This window comes from Polyodon spathula, chromosome 9, assembly GCF_017654505.1.
Source record: "Polyodon spathula isolate WHYD16114869_AA chromosome 9, ASM1765450v1, whole genome shotgun sequence".
In the NCBI taxonomy this organism is placed as follows: domain Eukaryota; kingdom Metazoa; phylum Chordata; class Actinopteri; order Acipenseriformes; family Polyodontidae; genus Polyodon; species Polyodon spathula.
In genome coordinates, this window is record NC_054542.1 from 24,858,451 (window position 1) to 24,882,587 (window position 24,137).

The window sequence follows — 24,137 nt, forward strand, 5'->3', positions numbered from 1 at the left end:
CAACTGCTTTACTTTTACGTACATAACATACAGTACTGCGCTGTTCTTCAAACACCAGGGATTGCAGACTGACAGCACATTTTCTATGACAGAAAAGCACGACAGGTTTGGGGTCAGAGAACAGGTGTTTGGATAATTGTACAATCAAGGTTTTACTGTGCTGGGGTTGCATGCAGGGCTTGTTTGCAGTCCATCCATGTTGAAAAAAAACTCCTTTCACTTTTGAAGAGCTGGGAGATACTGGAAACCCAGTTTGCATATAACCACCCTGCACAACTTTATAACGATTTACGTTTTTTACTGAACCAGCGTGACCATGGCTGAAATATGTGTATATGTCTCTGGAAAATAAAACGTATAACATTATTGCACGGTTCCAACAACTTGGACTTTCTCCAGGGAAACCTGAATGTCAATGTTCGCTTTCAGAGAAACTATGGTGAAAAGTGGAATTACACGAACATGCAAAACTGACATTTCAACTTTGTTGTACAATGTTGTAAACAGGAAATCAAACAAAATGTGCAATTACACGAACCTGCCAAATCAGGAGTATATTAAGCAGAACTGTAGTTAGAGACAGTTACGGGAGGATAAATGATTCAAACTATTGAAACTCACAACGACTGCGAACCTGTAAAAGGAGCGAAATGTTTAAAAACATGTACGCAGGATCAGTAATAAATACTTCCCCTTTAACCAAGACTCCTTCCATGCAGGGGTAATAAGCCTATTTCGATTGGCTGGAACCTGACACTGAATTCCAGCCCCCCGGAACAGGATCTGTTGTCAGTGCTGACGTTATGGTGTTGATGATGATGATGACGATGGCGGCGCTGGATCCGTCCCAGTTGGACCTGAATGAGAAAGGAACCAGGGAGAAGCTGTCTCTCTGGGACCGCCGGTCCGACGGCTTGGCTCCCCTGACAGAGAGGCAGACTGACTCCGTTTTGGAGATCCAAGCCGCTGCAGAGAACCTTACCATTCCCACAGAGGTGAGAGAAACCCCGGGATTGTTCGCTGTACGGGGCCGAGTCCCTGTTCGACTGCATTAGAGCTATCAAAACACCACCGTAATGTACTTTTTAGAAATTGGATAATATATAATAATTTATTTGCATATCCGCACGTTATTGGACACACAAGCCTTGCAATAATGACTTGCCAATCACTGCAGATTTACTGTACTCACATTTCATTTAAAAAGAGTAAAGTACTGACGTTTAATGTAAATACGCATTTAAATTAGACAGCACTGTTTCAGTTGGAGCAGTTTTGAAAGAACACACTTTAGGACGCATTGTTATTTCTTCTACTTCTCTAAATTAAAACCTGATAAATACCAATTTATTTTGTTAAAACACACACACACACATACAGAAAATAATTGCCACGTATATATGTGCGTAAAGACGTTCTCATAAAGGGCAATGTTGTAAGCTACGGCAGTAGCGGAAGGTACAAATAATTATTTGTAACTTTATTTTTCTCTGCATGGGGCTGTGTCGAATTGTTACCAGACTCACTACCGTAATGGGCCACACTCGCTTGGATTTATGTTGTGACGTACACACTGTATGTCTGTCAGTATGTCACGTAAACCAGAAAACGGACACAATAATGAAGGATGTAAAGAGTACATTATAACAGTGACATTAAGTGTTTTTCTGTGTCGCATAGTAAATTGTTTATTGCACAAAAAAAATTTCCTCCACAAAAGTTGTGGTCATTTTTCATATGCAAAGTTATTCAGAATGCCGTAAAAAGCCAAGCATTTACCAGGTATCTGCTGTTAAGCTTATATATTTATTATTATAACATCATTATGAAAAAACAATGAAGCGAATTCATGCATGTATTCGCATCTTTGTTTTTTGTTCATAATGATGTTATGATCACATGTCACATTTTTGTCTCCATACTAGTTTTCTGCTCACAACAAGCAGGCTTTTGTTGTTTAATTACTGGTTTGAGTTATTTTATTTATTTATTTTATTTATTTTAAAGTGAGTAGTAATTCCTTTGAGGTTGTAAACTAACACAACCTCACAACACAACAACTAAAACAGAAAACTAAACCAATTAGACAAAATGTTTTAACAAGAAACTTTGTGAGGATTTTGGTGAGCCCAATGGTTCACTTGAGTAAAGCCCTGCTACGTAGATAATTGTTACCTGTAATGGTAAATCTTTTTATTTCAGTGTCTTAGTACTTTCTCAACATTAAAAAAACGATTCAGTTACATGTATTGCAGTCAAAGGGTCAAGTGTGGTGGTTTGATTTTTAACTGTTAAATGTGTTCACTGTATTTGGTTCATTTTGAATGAATCACTGATTCAATCCTTTTGTGACATTAGGAGAGACCAGCTTCAGTAAAGACAGCCTGTATCAAGTAGGTTTTCTTTCAGAAACAGGATTACCTCCAATAATACGATTATCGATAATTATTTTTCAGAACATTAAATATTCAAGACACGAGAATGTTTTCTTTACCAAATGTACAAAGTTGCTTAAACGTGCCCTGTCCCCTGCAGGTGCAAGTTTAACTCTTTGTGTGCCATGCTATTTTTGTTCTATATTCTTTAATGACAATGTGTGCCTTTGTTTTCTGTCCAAGCTGCCCATTGAAGATCTGTGTAGCCTGACGTCTCGCTCCATCTCTGTTCCTCTGACTGTGACAGTACCAGCCTCTACTGAGGATATACTTCTCCAGGGCTTCAAGTCCCTGGGGATGGAGGATGAGCGAATAGAAACTGCACAGCAGGTACAGTACTCCCTCAAACCCCCCTTCAATATAGCCCCCTTGCATTCAGCAGGTATGGTACTCCCTCATTCCCCCCCTTCAATATAGCCCCCTTGCATTCCACAAGTACAGTACTCCCTCACTCCCCCCCTTCAATATAGCCCCCTTGCATTCAGCAGGTATGGTACTCCCTCCTGCTCCCCCCCCCAATATAGCCCCCCCGCCCGCCCTTCAGTACTCCCTCACTCCCCCCTTCAATATAACCCCTTCGTCGCCCCGCACCCCCCCCGTTGGTACTCCCTCATTCCCCCCCTTCAATATAGCCCCCTTGCATTCAGCAGGTACGGTACTCCCTCAGTCCCTTTCAGTATAGCCCCCTTGCACTCAAGAACAGAGAAGACTCTTAACACAGTTTTTAAATAACACAAACATGACATTTACCTTTGAGATGACATTTTGTGAGATATGTGGTATGTTCACTTTAAAATGACTTTTTGCTTTTTGTTTTATGTACACACTAATACTGATGGTGTGTTTTCTATTATTTGTAGTTCTTCTCTTGGTTTTCCAAACTGCAGTCACAGATGGATCAGGATGAAGGAGCTAAGTGCAGGTTTGTAGGAAGGCACAGAATGATGGTCCCCTGTTTGTTGGCCCCATCAGTTGCATAACTTGAGTATATTTGTGCTTCTTTCCTGGGCATGAATTAATTGAATATCCCAAGTTTATGGGGCATCGATAGGGTGGCGGTGTCTGTATGTACATATCACACTTACCTATTGTTTTTATCCAAATCCAAAGTATGAATTTAGCAGCCAGGCACATTTCCTGGTGTACAAACAGTCCGCAGTTGTCAGAATCAGAAATCATTTACAACTCTTCACCAGCTGAAGCCTTGTCCCTACCCCTCTCTCCAGACAAACCAGGGATTTCCTCAGAGGTTTTCAGGATCAGTGTGACGCCATACTGAATGACGTGAACACTGCCCTCCAGCACCTGGAGTCCTTGCAGAAGCAGTATCTCTTTGTATCTATGAAGACAGGAACGCTGCACGAGGCCTGTGAGCAGCTCTTAAAAGAACAGGTATTTATCTTCATTGTGAATTAGTCATTCTCAGGGAGAACTCATCAGGGTTACATAGGTAACCCTCTACAAGTTCCCTGTAATAAAAAAAAAAAAGTATAATAAATCATAGGTAAGCATTGTAAAGCCCGGAGCAGTTTGGTAAAGCATGTTAAACATGATAAACTATGTACTGTATATGTTTATTGTAGTATAGCAGAAGGGAAAGGCATGGATTACTTTGCAGAGTTATAGTGGTAAACATTTACAAGTGTCTTCAAAGGGTTGATCCCCTTCGCCCCCTTTGTTTTGGATACAGCTTTGCATTACAGAAGACTCATTGTCACAGTTTGATTAAGTGGTGACTGTTAAACCAGGTTTGATGAGAATTCTTTTTTTTTTTTGCGTTTTATTTTAACTTGCTGATTCTGTCTGTATATGGCCACGAAGTTGTTATTTGTATCAGTCTTTTTTCGACAACATGTATCTTGTGATTTGTATAAAACTATGAGTTTATTAGGTTAGAGGAAAATGCAATATGAAATGTCTGCAGGAGGCTAGGAGTGTATGAGAAAAGTTTGTTGGAGACTGGTGCAAAATCAACGCAGTTAATGTGTTCACCTTGCAGACGCGGCATACATATGGGGTCCCCATTGGAAACAGTGGAAAGATGTTTTTCATTTTGGATGAATTACACCACTTATTCAATAAGCCACCTGGGTAAAATGGGTAAATACAATAATAAAGAGAACAAAGCAGTATATATTTCATGGTTTTTCTTTTTTCTTAAACAGTCCGAGCTGGTTGACCTGGCAGAGAGCATACAGCAGAAGCTTTCTTATTTCAATGAATTAGAAAATATAAACACGGTACGTTCCAGACAGGGTAGCTTTTCTTTTAAGATTTGGAATTCGCTGTTTTATGAGATTAATTCAGCCTTAATTCACCTTGTCTTTTTCTTTTTCAGAAATTGAATTCATCCACATTATCTGTGAACAGTGAAGGATTTGTCCAAATGCTGGCTAAATTGGATGATTGTATAGAATACGTGTCCTCACATGTAAGTAGTTAAGCTTTACATTGCAAATGAAGTATTCGGTCAGCTTAACTTTTTAATGAACTGTAAACAGGAGAAACAACGAGGGCTTGTTCTCACAGAGAGTTATTGAAAACAATGGCATATACTGTGCTTGTATTTTTTTTTATTTGGCTTTTTATGTTAACATTTCGAAGAAGATAAATGCAGAAATGCTGTTTGACTCTTTATACAAAAACAATGCTTTTTAGTCTTAGTTTTATATTGTCCACTCTTTTGTATCTTAAATAGCATTTTTTTTTTTCTCTTTCAGCCCAATTTTAAAGACTGCCCTGTTTATTTAGCAAAGTTTAAACAATGCCTTTCAAAAGCTATGCATCTCATGAAAACATATACTGTGAACATACTACAAAACCTTACCAACCAGCTAACAAAAAGGGTAGGTGGAACAGTTTTTTCAATTTGCACTTGGATTCCATAGCATTACCTGTTATGGAAGTGCAGACTTTCAACAAATGCTTTTTTTTCTTCACTTTTTACTTGCTAGGATCCATCAGGTTTGCCAAATGCTGATAATGCCTTCACACTGTTTTATGTAAGGTTCAGAGCCTCTGCACCTAAAGTCAGAGTAAGTATGTCTATTTATTTATTCTTTAACTCTGTTTTATATAAATGATGAAAGTTACTTTGTCAGCTTAAATTCATACCCGCAGCCATACATCTTGGAATGTGGTTGGGCCTGATCAGAAGTTGGTGCTACTTTTCCGCTGTGGTGTTGACTCTGTAGGAGAGGCACTGTGTTGATGTTTGTGTGAGGTGTTGACATTAAAAATCCCACAGATTTCACTGAAAGAAAGGTGAAAGCAAACTCTGGCCTGCTGTATTTTAAAATATTGTGAAATTATTTAGCTGTTTGCGTTTTGAGGACAATATATATTATTTTCCATAGGATATCATTTAGGATTTTGCTTGTGTGAAGATGCATGTGTGCATATTGCCATACTTTGAATTTTTCCTACTAACAATATTTTGTTGGTTTGCAGACGCTGATTGAACAGATAGAACAGAGATCTGAGAAGATACCAGAGTAAGCATATTTATTTTCTGTAAAACATGTAAAAGTTCAGTGACAAATAATTGTTTACTGCAATTCAATATTTAGGAACAAACTTTTGCACAAGACAAATACTTATACCTGGAATTGGAAAAAAAGAGCTAAGCTCCTAGCATTTTGTTAAACAAAGTGAAATGTTTGTCTTGTACACGCTCATTCTAGTTCTTCAAAGCTCTCAGTGATATTTTGCACTAATTTGTGGTTAGATATTGATGTTCAAGTGAATACAGCCACTTTTGATTCAGATGTGACAAATGGTACCTATTTAGTCATATAATGAGTACACTCCTGCGCTTTTGTGCTGGTCATCTGGTGTGAGTGAATGTATAGGCTTCATGGATTAGCTTTCTTCTTCCCTTCAGGTATCAGCAGCTATTGAATGAAATCCACCAGTGCTACCTGGACCAGAGGGAGCAATTGCTGAGCCCCAGCATAACATCGACAATAACAGACCTGACCAGCCAGCACAACAGAGATCACTGCACTCTAGTATGATCACTTACCTGCATTGAAACATACTGCCATCCATTACTGTGCTAGTGCTGAGTCACACTGCCCCACTGAAACACACAAATAATCAGCTGTTTTATTATAAAGGGATTTTTAGGCTGGGGATAGGGTTCATTTTTAAAGTCACTATGAAGAGTGGGGCCTGAATGAAATCAAAGTTTATGGCAGTGTCATAATTTAACTTTACTTTGTAATAGTTATGGCACCACCATATTTTTGGATTTAATTCATGCCTGCAAAAATATGTCTTGATCTTGCACATGAAACCTTTTAAAAGATCAGATCAATTGGGCCCCTCCATGTAAATGTAACAGTTTGTGTGTTAGGCTAGACCTGTCACTACAAAAATCTTGAGCTTGCCAGTCTGTAATCAACGACTTATCATTGTACAAATCTTTTTAATGGAGTGGTCGAACAGGTGAAGTACCATTATAGAGCTAATTGTAAAAGTTTCATTGTTTAGGTCCGTAGTGGCTGTGCCTTCATGGTCCACGTCTGTCAGGATGAGCACCAGCTGTACAATGAGTTTTTCACCAAGCCAACAGCCAAGTTAGAGTAAGTAGTTGCTAAAGCGATATTGATATATCATAAATACTGTCAGATTGGTTGAGCAGTGTATCTGTTAAGTATAATACAGCATTTCAAATGTTCAGTAGACATTTTTCTATGTTTCTCTTTCTTGGTTTAGGTGTTGGTGTAACTTTACATATCTGTTTCCCTGGTTCTCGTTCACACGTTTGTTTTGTCTAGCAGTGAATTGCTGGAGAAGTTGTGTCTGTCGTTGTATGATGTGCTCAGACCACTAATCATCCATGCCATCCACCTTGAGACTCTCTCTGAGCTCTGTGGGATCCTGAAAAATGAAATGCTAGAAGACCATGTCCAGAATAATCGTAAGTCTGTAGTGTTTCTTTTTTTCTTTCTCAGTTGTAATTTGTAGTTGAACCTTGGCACACCTGCGTTATTGTAGTTGTAATTACAATTACCACATCATTGACCAATTACAGTTTCGTTACACACCTTTCCAAGCTTAATGTTTTACACTGAGTGAACACACTTCTCATATTTTCAACCACTTTAATGTAATTGAACAAAATAGCATTGTAATTGCAATTTCTGCAAACAATTATGCTGTAATTCTAATTGACCCCAGGTCTGTTGTGTGTATATATTCATATTTAGCTTGGTTTGTAAAGCTTTTAATCTTTGTCATCCTGGTTTCTGTTTTTCTTTTGAGGGATGCTGTAGAATACATAATTGTCTCATTATGTGTGTCCAGATGGCAAAGACATGTCTGTGATAATCCTCTTTGTTCAGAGCACCCCTGCAGCACTGCAGGTGGCCCTCACTCAAGCTTGCAGGAGGTTGCATCAAGTAGTTGCATTTTTCTTTTCAGTGGAGCAGCTGGGCGCATTTGCTGCTTTGGTTCAGCAGATGCTGGAGGACGTACAAGAGCGGCTTGTCTATAGAACACACATGTACATACAGAGTGACATCATCGGATACAACCCAGCACCAGGGGACCTGGCCTATCCAGACAAGCTGGAGATGATGGAGGTAGAACACCCACTTTGCATATACCGTCCCTCTCATTTGAAAATATGATTGCACAAAGGATAACATCAGAGATTAGACACCTGTAATATTAACACTCATTAGCTACACAGGTCTCAAAGGTTTTGAATATTTTCCTTTTAAAACGTGATGGGTTTTATTCATAAAAGTAGATGGTATTCCCAGATTGTCTCGTTACACCGTGATGAGTTTTTTTGTCTGATGTCATAAAACGACAATCAAGATACTGTTTACTGTCATATTATTATTGGCAAGTTTCCAAGAACAAATGGCATTTTGTATTTAAATTTAACTTGTCCCCTTCCTATAACATCAACAGAGTTGACGGGGAAAGTTTTATTTTCTGGCAATGAGACTTATGAGTCACTAATTAATAAATACATTTAAAACAAGTACATTGGTTACTTCTATCTAGTTATTTATCCTGTTTTATTTGAATGCATTATGTCAATCTGTTTCATGTCTTACTGGTATCTTGTTTATACCATGAATGTTAACATTTTCTGTAAATGTCAGTAACACCACTGAGCTCCTCAAACTCATTTGAAGGTAATATACTGTCATGTGTTACTTTTTACACAAGACAATAGTACAGAGTAGGCAGTACAGAGCTCGTCCCTTCCAATAGCTGGGCTGGGTGTAGAGAAGTGCATTCTTCAGAACTGGGGTTTTGAAATTCTTCTATTAAAGTAGTAAAATATGAGATCAGTTTACTTCCAGTGTTTCGTATTTTGTGATTTTTATTAGCGTTTTGTAATCTGTTGTTTTTAAGTGATATGCAGTGTGCTTAGTAATCAAATGTATTCACGGTGCAGATCTGGTCACTAACATATCATAAAAATAATTCATGGATATTTTGCCACATCAGTGGTACTAAATAAAAATATATCACCGTGTTGGTGTTTGATCCCTTGCCCAAGTCGAGCATCCTTTATGTAAAGCAAATAGCCATGATATTTTCACTCTGCTGTTGCTTGAACGGAATCTGTTTTTAATGATACTGTATTGCATTTTTCACAATAAAATGCAAGACCTTGTGTGTGAAGCTCTTGCAACCTTATCAGGTTGTTATATAATATGTGATTGTTGAAGTGGCCAGAACATTGCCAGAACAACAAGCTGTTGATTGACAGGTTTGAAAGTTGGTCTCTCATGATCCCATTGGTTGTGTGAAAGAGTTATGGCAGTGTTTTACCGGCATAGATGGCACTTATACCAGCATAGATGACATGGTTTTGTGCTGTGTGACTAGGTCTTTTGTAAGAATTTGAGATGTCTCTGATGGCTCAGTACCGGCATTTGTGTGTGAAAGTTGCTTTTGTAAAATAAAACTCTGTTGTGATTAGATAATTTAAACCTTAGCAGTGTCTTTGTGTCAAAGCTGTTAAAGGCTGAAAGCTCTATGGTTTTATCTGTTGACTGCAGTCTTCTAAACTGTTCATTGAATTTTTTTTTTTTCCCAGAAAATAGCACAGAGTTTAAAGGAAGAGCAGAAGAAATTGCCGGCATTAGATTCCTCGTTTTCAGACATTCATTTAGAAGATCCAGATTCCAAGAGTGTCATCAAATCAGGTACAGCTATTGTATATTCAGCTTTCAAACATTCTGAGACATAACCCTTTGATCTTGTGATTCTGCAACTCTTCCAACCTAAAAGTGTCTGTGTGGCTTTGAAGAGAAGGGGAGTGCAGCAGATATATTGTTGATTAACAAATCCACAGTAGACTGTATTTACAGTATAATCGTAAATCTCGAAAAACTACTCACTTCTAAATCTTTTGTAGTCATTTTTGTATTACTTTAGTATAAATACATGTTCATTTGGATTCATATGTTGTTTTTTCTGACTTTGTGAACGAAAAGACGCACATTTGCCCGTTTTCCCATTGGAAATAGTGATATTTTGAAATATCACTGTCCTGGTCACAGAAGCAAAGTTTGTGGGGAATAATAGCCATTTTCTGTACTTTTGAGGCATAAGCAATTAGGAAATAACACTTACTACCCAGGAACAAAAATTGTGTTACATAGTGCTATTAGAACCTTCAGTGGGTCATCCTCACTGCAGACAAACCCATGGACAGTAAGCCTCTTGAGGGCCTCTCACGGATTGAATACCTGCTTGTATTGCGCTGCATCAGATACAGTATTCTGTATATATCATTTGTGTTTAAGATTTGATTTTGTTTATCTTAGATCAGTAAGGAGCAGTATTCCAGTTCACTTATTCCAAGTGAGCTTGCATGTTCGTATGAAGGAGTTCTGGTGTTAACCGCATGCATAAATGTAGGCTCTTTTTCTTTGCAGGTACCTCAGAAGCACCAACAATGCGATCGCAAGCTACAGTTTCTCCAGCAGATCTGCACGGCATGTGGTATCCCACAGTGAGAAGAACTCTGGTCTGCCTGTCAAAATTGTACCGATGTATAGATGTGAGTTAATACAAGAACTTGTGCCAAATGCCTATCAAATAATTGCTGCCTTTGTTTTCTAAAAAAAAAAAAAAAAGGAAAATGTTGGGGGGAGGGCAATCATGGTAAAGAGTTTCACCCATGTTTGAAATGGGTGATCTGTAATCGCTTGATTTAGCTTTATTCATGTGTCGCCTCCCCCAGATAGGACAGAATGTTGCACTAACATGCCATTTTTCTTATTTACCTGTAGAGGACAGTATTTCAAGGTTTATCACAAGAGGCATTGTCTGCGTGTATCCAGTCATTATTGAAAGCTGCAGACGCCATCATGAAAAACAAGGTCAGTACCGTTAATGTGTGTGCCTATTGATACCTTATTCCAGTGGCTCTCAAAAGTATTCACCCCCCCCTTGGACTTTTCCACATTTTATTGTGTTACAACATGGAATCAAAATGGATTTAATTAGAAGTTTTTGCCACTGGTTAACACAAAAAAAGTCCATAATGTCAAAGTGAAAAATAAAATCTACAAATTGTTCTAAATTAATTACAAATATAAAACAGAAAATAATTGATTGCATAAGTATTAACCCCCTTTGCTATGACACACCTAAATAAGCTCTGGTGCAGCCAGTTGTCTTTAGAAGTCACATAATTAGTTGAATGGAGTCCACCTGTGTGCAATTAAGGTGTTTCACATGATTTCAATTTAAATACACCTGTCTCTGGGAGGTCCCACAGTTGGTTAGTACATTTCCTTACAAAAACTACATCATGAAGACGAAGGAACATTCAAAGCACATTCTTCAAAAGCACCAATCGGGTAGGATATAAGAACATTTCCAAGGCATTGAATATCCCCTGGAGCACAGTAAAGTCCATTATTAAGAAATGGAGAGAATATGGCACAACTGTGAACCTGTCTAGAACAGGCCGTCCTCAAAAACTGAGTATGCGGGCAAGAAGGGCACAAGTCAGGAAGGCCACCAAGAGGCCTATGGCAACTCTAAAGGAGTTACAGTCTTCCCACGGCTGAGCTGAGAGACACTGTGCATATGGCAACAATAGCCCGGGTGCTTCACAAAACTGGCTTTTATGGGAGAGTTGCAAAAAGAAAGCCGTTGTTGAAAGAAACTCGCATCACATCTCAGCTAGAGTTTGCCCGAAGGCATGTGGGAGACTCTGAGACCAAATGGAAGAAGATTCTATGGTCTGTTGAGACCAAAGTAGAGCTTTTTGGCCTTAACGTTAAATGCTGTGTTTGGCACAAGCCAAACACCGCACATCATCGTGAGAACACCATCCCTACCATGAAGCATGGTGGTGGCTGCATCATGCTATGGGGATGCTTCTCTCCATCAGGGCCTGGAAAGCTTGTGAAGATAGAGGGCAAAATGGATGCAGCAAAGTACAGAGAAATCCTGGAGGAAAACCTGCTGAAGTCTGCAAGAGACCTGGTACTTGGGAGAAGATTCATCTTCCAGTAGGACAATGACTTAAAAAACAAAAAGGTCAATGTCCTTGAGTGGCCCAGTCAAAGCCCGGACCTCAATCCAATTGAGAATATGTGGAAAGAGTTGAAAATTGCTGTAACTAATTTTCACTTTGACATTGTAGACTTTTTTGTGTTGATCAGTGGCAAAAACTCCTGATTAAATCCATTTTGATTCCATGCTGTAACACAATAAAATGTGGAAAAGTCCAAGGGGGTGAATACTTTTGAGAGCCACTGTAAATCAATCTAATTGCATGGTAAATAGTATTTGGTAACAGAAGGAATTAAAATAGATTAAGTTCTACCTGTTGAGTTCTGGCGTTTCTTCAAAAGACAGGTAGGTGTATAGCAAATGTTTTTACAGACCCTGTTATAATGTTGTCTGTGAAGACCCCAGGTCTGTTGCTTCCTTGTGGCTCGTCCAAATACTCAATAAAAGTGGACCTCTTTGGACACCAGATTCTGTAGATTTTGTCTTGGAAAAAGCGGGCCTAAGACAGAGCTTGCTTTTAAGTCCAATTTTTGACTAAGAGACATATCTAATTATATGATGCCAACATTGAAATAGGTCAAACATTTTTAAAGCTATGTACCCAAAACCGTTCTTTTTTGTGTTTGTGGCCCTTCCTCAGACCCAGATCGACGGCCAGCTGTTCCTCATCAAACACTTGCTGATCCTGCGAGAACAGATCGCTCCCTTCCACACCGACTTTGCAATTAAGGAGATTTCCCTGGACCTTAAGAAAACTAGAGGTACTGGCTGGCAGATGTGTGGGGGTTGGTCCGGCCCAGACTGCTGATTTAGCCTGGGTACAGGTTTCTATCGAGTTCACCTGCAGTCATTTGCATGCACTGATTTTTTTTTTTTTTTTTTTCCAATAACTAATCTAACCTGCACTAACATAACCTTTTTTCTGTTTCTTACTCCATTATCTGTTGAGTTGACTCCCTGTTAGAACCATTCTGCTGCTATTCTCTTTTAGGTGGAGCACATTTTTCTCTGTAAGGGAAGTGATCATACAGTTTGCAGGTCCCCACATGTGGTGTTACATTTTCTACTGGCATAAACAATGTTATGCAAGTAAAGTGCAAGTTAACATTTTTTTTAAGTATTTACTTTATACCTTGTGCAATTAGAAGACTTTTTTTAGAAACCACTGCACCACGTCATTTATCGCAATGGCAGTGCCTGTAAATCTGTAAATAAATGTCCAAGTTTATAATTGGGTATATGCTGTATGCTTTTTTAGTTTTGTATATAAGTCCGTGTGCCCACTTGGCTAAAGTGGAGTGCAAATGTAAGACAATTGGTGTCAAGATGTTTAAAAATGTAATTTACAGATTTGATTTACAACAGCTAGATTTCTAATCACATTCACTTTTTTTCATGCTCTAAATTGTCCTGAATGCGCTTTTTTTGGGTGAGAGCCTATTTGTGTGGTTATAGAGTAATCTTTAGAAGTGTGTATGATATGATTTGTTTATCTGATAGATATTATCAGGCTTTACATCCAATTACTGGGTCATTTAGTCTAAGAGTCGTTCTTATTAATCCATTGTTAATATCTAAGATCTATTCAATTGATTTAAATTGCTGCGTTTCTACTTATTAATACTTCTATAAGAAATCGTTAGGGCATTTTGTGTACCAAAGTTATAAAACTAACCTCTTCCAACAGTGCATGCAATCTGTTTGTAGTATTTTTGTATTTAAAACAAAGACAGTGGAGGGCCGTGTTTTAATGGTTGAACTATGGCTGTAATTCTGTGTGGTGATGCCTGTTTGTTAATGTTGCAGCTTTAGAGCTATGTTAAAATGGCCAATACATACCCGAGCATGCTGTTTCTTTTCTCCCCACTGGTGTAAAGATCTCTTTAGTCTGTCTGTCCACTAATATGTTTCCCTCCTTGCATTTAAACAATGATAAGATCCCTTTCCTTTAGCCTGGTTTGAGGAGAAAGGGGGCTATATCCTTATGGTTTCTGACACAAAGGTTTGCCCTCGTTCTCTCTTCTGAAGGTGTAAAACTCCTGTGCCAGCTAGATCATTGGCGTGGGTGGGAAGTACTTTTCCAAACCTTTTATAACCTCAAAAGTGTTAAGCTTGCTCAGTGCATCTGCCGAGTTACTAGTGAATTATAAAAACTATTACAGAACAAAGAGAATGTATTTTTTTAAAAGCTGTCCTATTGCCCTTTGCTTATCTCTGCATTACTACACTGGGTCATCTGACTTCAAAAGGTATAAACTGAACCTGTGATGACCTTAGGATAGCCTTGTGGATCTTCTATCAAATCTTAACTTGCACATCACATTATTGAACTTTTCCTATATGCAAGGCAGATATTTCCAATGCAGAAACCCGAAAAATAAATCGGATAAACTATATCTTATATATATATAAAAAATGATACACAAATTGACTCTTAATTTACATTGAAAGATATATTATAATAATAATAAACTTTATTTTTTATATAGCGCATTTAAAAGTGGACCACCATCGCAGCGTTTTTACAAGATACGAGACTAGGGTGCGTGAACTGTGCATCAGCTGTAGAGTCACTTACAATAACATCTCACCCGAAAGACAGAGCACAAGGAGGTAAAGTGACTTGCTCAGGGTCACACAGTGAGTCAGTGGTTGAGCCAGAATTTTAACTGGGGATCTCCTGGTTACGAGCCCGTTTCTTTAACTACTGGACCACAGAGCCTCCTGAAACACAGCCTGTGAAACAGTCAGTTAGTAAAGTCTTCTGACATTTAACACTTCCACTTAACATCACATCTGATTTTTCAGACTAAATTAAATAAAAACTTTGTTGATTTAAAATGGACTACCCAACTGCTATTGATGAAGAACTAAAGACCTGGAATGGCAGCTCTGAAATGGGATCTGTACTTCCCTCACGACCCACTAGAGGGTGCTCCCTCCATGTTGTAAGGCCTTTCAGCTAAGTAAATCTTCCTGCTTTTGTATTTCTTTTCAGATGCAGCATTTAAAATACTGAATCCCAAGACTGTGCCTCGATTTTTCAGACTGAACAGCAATAATGCCATTCTTGAATTTTTGTTGGAGGTAAATCAGAGGTTTCTTTCATTATTACGCAGTGTTGGAAATAATTCTGCATATGGAGTACCATAGTATTCAAGTTTTTATAAAACAGAAGTGAAATATATTTTCCAGCATATAGTTGTACTGTAAACTTATTAGTTCAGTCATGCACGTATCAGTTTTTATTTCTTTCTTTATTCATATATAAAAACAAATCAATACATTTAAAGTGTTACAGAACACCCCACAAAGTTGACAAGAAACACATTATGCTACATTTGCTGCGTCCTATCTTGTCTATATCACAGCATTATATTTTTAAACATGTGTCGACCTGTTATGACACTTTGTGAGTTATAGATCAACTGGGCAACACATTTATCAACATTTACATGGGCGCTTTTGCCAGGAGAAAAATAAATGCCTCCTAAGGATGGCAGTGTATCCAGATCACGCTCCCTCCTGCAACAGTGCTGGTTTTCTGTTCCCACAATGAGCTACTTGTTTCAATTAGAATGGCAGCATTGTTGCAGGAGGGAGCATAAACTAGATACAATGTAATGTTTAGAAGAAAAAAAAAATATTTTCTGGCGATTTCTTCCCGAGGTTAAAGTTTAAAAAAAAAAAAAAAGTAGATCCCTAGTTTATTTACTATGATATGTAAATATAAAAATATGTTAAAATAAGACAGTGATTTGGACAACATGGAATACACCAAAGATAAAGTAATGTGTTTCTGTTAAACACTGCAGCGGATTCTGTAGCACTTTAATAAAGAGGTAGGAGCAAATAACTAAGATGGGGGGGAGAAATGGGTAAGATCTCTGATCAAGACAGTGTACCTTGTTGTGGCTTAGTCCCTCCAAGCTGTGAACCCAAGGAGCAAGATGAACCTTTTCTTTTTCCAATTGCCCAATTACTGAAGTTGGTGTTGTGGTCATATAAGCATGCATGTTTCTATTGCTTGTGGACAACAGCTGCTTGTTTCTGCTGCAGGGAACGCCAGAGATAAAGGAACATTACATTGACTCGAAGAAGGAAGTAGATCGCCACCTCAAGTCCAGCTGTGAGCACTTCATCCAGCAGCGGACCAAGCTCTTTGTGGGGAAACTGGAGGATTTACTGACTAAGGTGAGAAGGGTGCTAGAGCAGAAAAAGATTGCATGTTCTGAGGCAAAAGGCAACTTCTGTGTTTTTTCGAGTGTTTCATTAAGCATTTGTTGAAGCACATCTTTGGAAAGCTGTGCTTCCAACATCTATCTGATGTGTTTGTGAAGGTCAGAAGTCAGAGCCATTGCTATGAATATGTACTGTGAAGAATGTTTACATGACCTAATATACCAAGCTACGTGGTTAGGCAGATTTCAAGAAAGTGTATTTGAGTGTGTGGAAACAAATGGGTTTATTTATTTTTTCTGAAGTGAAGTTCTTGTGCTGTCTAAGGAAGGACTGAATTGAATGGCCTTATTTACAAAGCCTGGTTTAAAGAATGTCAAAGTCACCTACATTTCTAAGACTCCTCTTCAGCCCAGCACTTTTTTTGTAAATGCTTACTTTCATCTCTGCAGTAGAAATATTTGTTTAAGAAGCTGCTTTCGGATTCCTCTCCTCCCTAGATATGTGTTTAAAAAAATAAATGACCTACATGCTGAATAACAGGTGCCAGCAAATTGCAAACAGCATGCCTTAAGATTTTAAATGGGATCTCATATTAAGAGGCATTAACAAGGAAATCTGTTTCTACATACCACATGCCCTTTAGCAGTGTGAGCCCCAGCTGTGTGATCAACGGGATACTGGGCACACTAAAGATCTCCTGTTTTTTCTTTGTGTTTGCTGTCAAGGTGGCGGCTTTGAAGACCATGGCTAGTCAAGGAGGGCCAAAGTATAACCTCTCTCAGCAGGCATGGGCCCAGCCAGGTAAGAAAAAAAACATACAGGATATTTTTTTTTTATTGCCTGGGGAACATTTTTTAATATATGAACAAGTACTGCTTGAAATGTATTATGTGGCAAATCAGTCTGACATAAATCACACATTTTACTGTACAATGTGTTCCTGCCCTTTCTTTAATAGGTAATATGAGAGATACTTACTGTAATATGGTATGAGTTACACTTTAGTTTAATGAACATGAAAAATGAAGGCTATGGAGTGTTTTTTCAGTAGCAATATCAATCAGGATTAAACAAGCATATTAAACATGTAAACTTCGGCATATTAGATATTTGTGTAAGCATTCCTAAAGACTTTGAATATGTATTGGGGAAAAAAAAAAAACATACGCTGAACGCATCCAATTGAATAAACACTAGAGCTGACATCTGTATTTGACATACATGAACAAATCTGGACGTTTAACATGTTTGCTGTTTACACTCTGAAATATTAACATCCATATTACCTGTTTAGAACGGAGTACCTCTTCCTTTCCTGTAACCACTCCAGTGGAAGTAGTTGACTTGCTCATTCACAGTAATGAGTGAGTCTGAGCTTTAGGCATGTTAGTTAAACAGCTTTGCTTCCCTGGCATTGGACACAGGGAAACACTTCAGATCTTATTCAACAATTGTTACATTATATGATGTGTTATCAGTCTATAGTGCATTGAACAGCATTTTGGATTCAATTTGCTTCATTTTAATTGGGTCTATCAGAAGGTGGTCAGCTAGGGCCTGAAATGCAGAAGTGCTTCTCCAGTGTACTTTGTATAACAGCCCTCCTATTGCCTATCAAACAATGTATTTGATAGTAATAGATACAACAAATACTCTGCTATATGTAAAATATCATTATCATGGTTTAACATATATTCTGTCATCTCTGTTTTACTGGCTTTAAGTTGCACAGTTTTATTTTTCTTGATGCAGTTTCTAAAAGCAGGAGAAGGTTACAGAAGCAAATGATCAAATATTTATACAGTTCAGGGAAAACCTTCTGTTCATGCTAAGTGTCATTCATATGGATGCCCTGTAACTCTGTAGGAGGGCTGTGTCTGTTCTGCTGTTGTTGCATTAGGAACTTCCACTGAGTTATATGTATGTGGTAGGAGAAAGATTTTTGGTCAAGTGCTTTTTGATTCCGACACATAACAAATTACACTGTTTATACTGAGATCGGTGCTGTTGCTTACTGCTGTTGTTTCTCTCCCGTGCAGCAAAGATCAATGATATCATGACCACGACATATAAAACATTAAAAATGAAGCTTCCAGCAACCTTACAGAGCATGTCTTTGTACCTGGCCAACAAAGACACAGAGTTTGTCCTGTTCAAACCAGTCAGGGTGCGTACAACAGAGTCCAGTGTGTCTTTTTGTTTAAGAGGAGGAGGACGGGGGGGTTGGGTGGATTCTAAATATCTGTAACCAGGTTAATGGTCCTGGTGCAGTAAGCTTAATGGTATTCACGGGCAATCCCTGTTTGTATTTATTTATTTATTAATTTAGTTAGTTAGAGGAGTACAATTTCGCAATTCAGTGACATTGTGTGCGTGTCTACTTTGCATGACGACTTACAGTCCCTAAATTTGTATTCGTGTAGATTTGTGTAATACCTTGTATATATGGCACAGAATATCTTCGTTGTATACGAAGTTTTATATATAAAATTTTAAATATATGTGTGTATTATGTGTGTGTGTTATTATTATTATTATTATTACATATATATATTTATATGCATCTAATTTGCATGAAGGTACATGTCTAAATTGTTTATTCGTGAGATTTGTAATACCTGCTGTTTATCTGGAGACAAGCAACATATATTCAAAATATATATATATATATATATACATATATATATATATATATATATATATATATATATATATATATATATATATATTATATATATATATATATATATATATATATATATATATATATATATATATATATATATATATATATATATATATATATATATATATATATATATATATATATATATATATATATATATATATAATATATCAATGTATATATATATACGGACATATCATATATATATATATATGACATATATATATATATATATATATATATATATATATATATATATATATTATATTGCTACACCCCTTTTCAAAATGTTCACCTTTTGTTGCCTTATAGCCTGGAATTAAAAAGCATTCAAATGTTTTTTTTTTTTTTTTTAATTTATCTACACATCCTACCCCACAACTTCCAAGTGAAAAACATATTCTAGAAATTTGTAGAAAATTAATTAAAAATAAAAACTGAAATAGCTTGGTTGGATAAGTGTCCACACCCCTTGTAATAACAATTCTGAATTAGCTCAGGTGTAACCAGTTGCCTTCAAAATCACACACCAAGTTAAGTGGCCTCCACCTGTGTTAAATTGTAGTGATTCACATGATTTCAGGATAAATTCAGCAGTTCCTGAAGGTTCCAAACCATTTCAAAGCAAAGACTCAACCATGAGCACCAATACGCTTTCAAAAGAACTCCGGGACAAAGTTGTTGAAAGGCACAGATCAGGGGATGGGTATAAAAAAATATCAAAGACCTTGAATATCCCTTGGAGCGCGGTCAAGACGATTATTAAGAAGTGGAAGGTGTATGGCACCACCAAGACCCTGCCTAGATCAGGCCGTCCCTCCAAACTGGATGACCGAGCAAGAAGGAGACTGATCAGACAGGCTACCAAGAGGCCAGTGGCAACTTTGCAAGAGCTGCAGGCTTTTATGGCCAAGACTAGTCAAAGTGTGCATGTGAGAACATTATCCCAAGCACTCCACAAATCTGGCCTGTATGGTACGGTGGCAAGAAGGAAGCCATTACTCAAGAAAGCCCACCTTGATTCCTGATTGAAGTATGCAAAAAAACACTCTGTAGCCATGTGGCAAAAAGTTTTGTGGTCTGACGAAACTGAAATTGAACTTTTTGGACTAAATGCAAAACGTTATGTTTGGTGCAAACTCAACACAGCAAATCGCCTAAAGAACACCATCCCTATTGTGAAGCATGGTGGTGGCAGCATCATGTTATGGGGATGTTTCTCATCGGCAGGGACTGGGGCACTCGTCAGGATAGAAGGGAAAATGAATGGCGCAAAGTACAGAGAAGTCCTTGAGAAAAACCTGTTGCCCTCTGCAAGAAAGCTGAAACTGGGACAGAAGTTCACCTTTCAGCATGACAACGACCCAAAGCACACAGCCACAGCTACACTGGAGTGGCTAAGGAACAAAAAGGTAAATTTCCTTGAGTGTCCCAGTCGGAGCCCCGACCTAAATCCAATCAAAAATTTGTGGCATGACTTGACGAGTGCTGTCCATCAGTGCTTCCCCAAGGAACTTGACAGAGTTTGAACAGTTTTGTAAAGAAGAATGGTCAAATAATGCCAAGTCTACGTGTGCAAAGTTGGTAGAGACCTATCCCAACAGACTCACAGCTGTAATTGCTGCCAAAGGTGCTTCCACGAAGTAGTATTTCGGGTGTGGAAACTTATCCAATTATGATTTATGAAAAATCCTCATTTAAATTATAAATTCTGAAAAATCCTCATTTAAATGCATGGAACTCTGAGGCACTAACACAACAAAATATGAAAAAAGTTCAAAGGGGTATAGACTTTCTGTAGGCACTGTGTGTGTGTGTGTGTGTGTGTGTGTGTGTGTGTGTGTGTGTGTGTGTGTGTGTGTGTGTGTGTATATACATACATACACATATACACACAGTGGCTCTCAAAAGTATTCACCCCCCTTGGACTCTTCCACATTTTATTGTGTTACAACATGGAAAAATCAAAATGGATTTAATTAGGAGTTTTTGCCACTGATCAACACAAAAAAAGTCCATGTCAAAGTGAAAAATAAAATCGACATCATATATATATATATATAAATTCCCTGTGTGCTCGGTTGAATTCAGAAATGACCTACATGCCTTTTCTTGTTGCTGCAGAACAACATCCAGCAGGTGTTCCAGAAGATCCATGCCATGTTGCAAGAAGAGTACAGTGGGGAAGATCTCCAGATCATAGCCTGCCCTTCCATGGAGCAGGTAGAGATCCTAATGGCCTGCCACAGACAGGAACATCTGATGTTAAATGTACTAACAACCTCTGGACATGTTGTTGATTTTAATCCACAGATGTATTGAAGCCCAACACATTAAAACGATTGTTCTTGTTGTACAAGAAACTGGTGATCTAAATAGTCACGGAGGAATTGACCAGCCCTGCTTGTGTATTGTATACTATAATTCTATTTTCTTTTTCAGATCAACTTGCTGTTGTCTGTGAATAAATAACCGGTGTGAAGTAATGCAAGTCTTTGTCCTTGGAAGAAGCAGTAGCTTGCTGTGAGGAGTTACTTGCTAAGAAGCCAGGTTACAGACCGTTGCCTTCCAGATCACCTGCTGTTTTGCAGATTTTTCTACATTACTTGACCTGGAGACCTGGGGAAGCTTACATAGGTTCCGTCTCCAGAAAAAAGTCAGTCTGTTCAGAACTGCTGCAGGCCTAGTCCAAGTCTCATTTGGATTACCCTGTGTTTCTTGGGAATTTCTAGTACACTACCAAAGATAATGCTGTGCTGACAAAGTGGAACGTTGCCATTGTGATCATTTCAAAGGCATAGCTCTGTTTCTTGATTTTCATAAAGCACTGTTCATGACAGATGATAGATCAGGGTTAAATGAACTGGCTAAGCTTATGTTTTTAATATAGTAATGACATCCAGGCAGTAGCGCACCCTTATTGTCACAGCCCTCCATGTCTGTTGCTATTCAGTGGATATTGCCCCAAGATTATTTTATCTAAAGATTCTATACTTGTAGATCTAATTTGCCCTTCATGCTGTTATGGTAAATGAGAACCACATTAAGGGATGATGCCAGGGAATCTAATGATTTGTTCTAAGAACTGGAAGCTCAGATTCTGACTGAGCTGTTGAAAGGTGGCAAAGCTGGACCCCGCAGTACATGCCATGCCTCCTTGATTCTAGTATTGCATAGGGTCACATAGCTATTAGAGGTGTCGTCTGTGATCTGAACAGACCCTTGTTAACTTGTCTGATTGTGTGCTGTGCTGTTCTCCCCTGTTGTCATAGAACATGCCCTAACCAGCCCTCCGTCTCTTGGATTTACAGTGCAGTACACTGTTATATATTTTATTGTTATCTGTCGTATTTTAGATTTGCTTAGTAATTTGAAGAACTTCACCAGTTGTAATTCAATTATCCAAACATTTTGATTAACACTCCCTGGTCCCCGTTAAAATAGGTTTTACTATAGGTGAGGTAAAATAAAGTTGGGGTCCCACCTTCTTTACGTACATTAAAGACCACTGTCTGCCTTGACCATAGCCTTCCAAGAATCTTCACTTTCCTTACCATGCACTGTCTGTTTGAAAGGAGTTGCTAAAGATTTTTTTTTTATTTTATTTATAAAGATTCAGTGGATATTGGAAAGGAACCAGTCTTTGCAAGAGATGGCATTGAATCTAAAAATGTACAAAAGTTTGCTTTAGATTGTGATCAGTCTGTGTGCGGCTGTCATATCCCATAAATACATGTTCAAAGTCAGTTGAGGTGGGGTAATCTTTTGATGATTGCCCCAAGTATTTGCATATCCATTCAAAAAAGGGTTTTAAAAGCAGCTCTTCATAGCTGATTTAATCCACTGTAATTGTGGAGGATGCTAATTTATATTTCAAAATGTGAAAATTATTTGTGAAACTATCTAAATAATACAATTACGTGGAGTAGTTTAACAGCTCTCTGTGTATTGTTTATTAAAATTCTGTCATTCTCCCAATACATGCTGCTGAGAGTTAAACTGTGTTACCTTGAATTTCATTAGCTTATCATATAAAGAATCAGTTCCTTCCATTCATTTATTTCAACACTTTAAGTCTAAAAGCCTTCCCAAATAAACCATTCGCTACCAAAACCTGGTTCAATCTTTATTCCTATTTTGTTTCTTCCTAATGGTGGGTGAGGCAACCTCTAATGTTTAAGTGTCGTTTACATGGGTCCTGATGTAAAAAAAAAAAAAAAAAAAAAAAAAAACAGAATACATGAGATGACTGTTTTAAAAACATTACAGGAGTTTTTCCTTCCCTCCATTGTGAAATGTAAGCTGCCTATGAACCCTGTTTTGAAGAGCTCTTGCGTTATGCAGCTTTTGCTTTTTTCAGCACAGTAAGATTGACGTCTCTTTTTTTTTATTTGGTGTATATGCTTTTCTTCATTTTGTGTTTCTTTTTGTTATTAAAGCCTACTTTACGGCTTGGGTTCTTAGCTGCTAACAGGCGGTATGGTTTCTTTTGGCATGTGGCATCCATTTGTTTGCTCCTCTACAACCTCTTGGTTCCAACTTTTATTTGTGGGATGTCTTTTTTTTTTTTAATTCAGTTTTGGTTATGATGTGTTTGTTTTTGTAGAACAAAAAAGAAAAATATATTAAATAAATCTACAAATATAACTGACTGGCGCCTTAACAAAGGTCACATACTTATTTCCAAGTCTATTCGTGACAAAAAATATTACTTTATGTTTATTTTAAAGCCACCAAAAGATGACCGCTGCTTATGTACAAAGTTAATAACTATTACTGAAAAAGACATTGACTCACAAGTGACAGTCAGTTCTATAGAATCACAAGCCACACATGCAGTTTATGTAAAAATACAATCTATGCATTTTTGTAAAATAGCTGTATATTTTATTAAAGGTGTTTTAAAACTATAATATTGCTAAGAGGACAAAACAGGTTGAGTGCATCACATCATATTTGAAGGGTTGGCTTCTCTGTTTAAAATAATTCTGTTAATTGTCTGAACCTTGATATAAAAAAATTTATATGGTTGTTTTCCCATGTTTAATCATTACATTTGATGAAATAAAAGTGTATATCAACTTTTAGATATGCATGATTTGTTGTTTATCATTTACTTAAACAACTGATGTAAAAATGTATATAACACCTCCTGCTATAAAGTTTTAACAGTTTAAATAAACCCATTTGCAATATGTACTTGGCTTGCTGTATGTGTTGTGTATAGAAATTTTTAGAATGTTGATTAGAAGCATGACACTTTAAATTCCTACTACACTCCAATGAAGATACCCGACAGTAATTATGTGCAAGCTACAAACTGATTC

The 24,137-nt window shown here is 37.6% G+C and overlaps 1 protein-coding gene across 3 annotated transcripts; it reads left to right on the plus strand.

Moving 5' to 3' along the window:
* The first annotated feature begins 792 nt into the window (after positions 1-792).
* Positions 793-24,009, plus strand: LOC121320544 (conserved oligomeric Golgi complex subunit 3-like). Of its 3 annotated transcripts, none has more exons than XM_041258951.1 (23): positions 794-995; positions 2,619-2,765; positions 3,296-3,357; positions 3,662-3,827; positions 4,601-4,675; positions 4,774-4,866; positions 5,156-5,281; positions 5,390-5,470; positions 5,886-5,929; positions 6,319-6,445; positions 6,930-7,021; positions 7,217-7,359; positions 7,863-8,023; positions 9,505-9,613; positions 10,349-10,473; positions 10,706-10,795; positions 12,583-12,703; positions 14,941-15,029; positions 16,002-16,136; positions 16,850-16,925; positions 18,164-18,291; positions 20,935-21,033; positions 21,253-24,009. In XM_041258951.1, exons 1-23 carry the CDS (start codon positions 804-806, stop codon positions 21,280-21,282), a joined length of 2,511 nt encoding a protein of 836 aa, XP_041114885.1. In that variant the 5' UTR covers positions 794-803; the 3' UTR covers positions 21,283-24,009. The 3 variants fall into 3 exon arrangements, with proteins under 3 accessions (XP_041114887.1, XP_041114885.1, XP_041114886.1); XM_041258952.1 differs by having other exon boundaries at positions 7,220-7,359; XM_041258953.1 differs by lacking the exon at positions 18,164-18,291 and having other exon boundaries at positions 793-995.
* Positions 24,010-24,137: the final 128 nt, after the last annotated feature.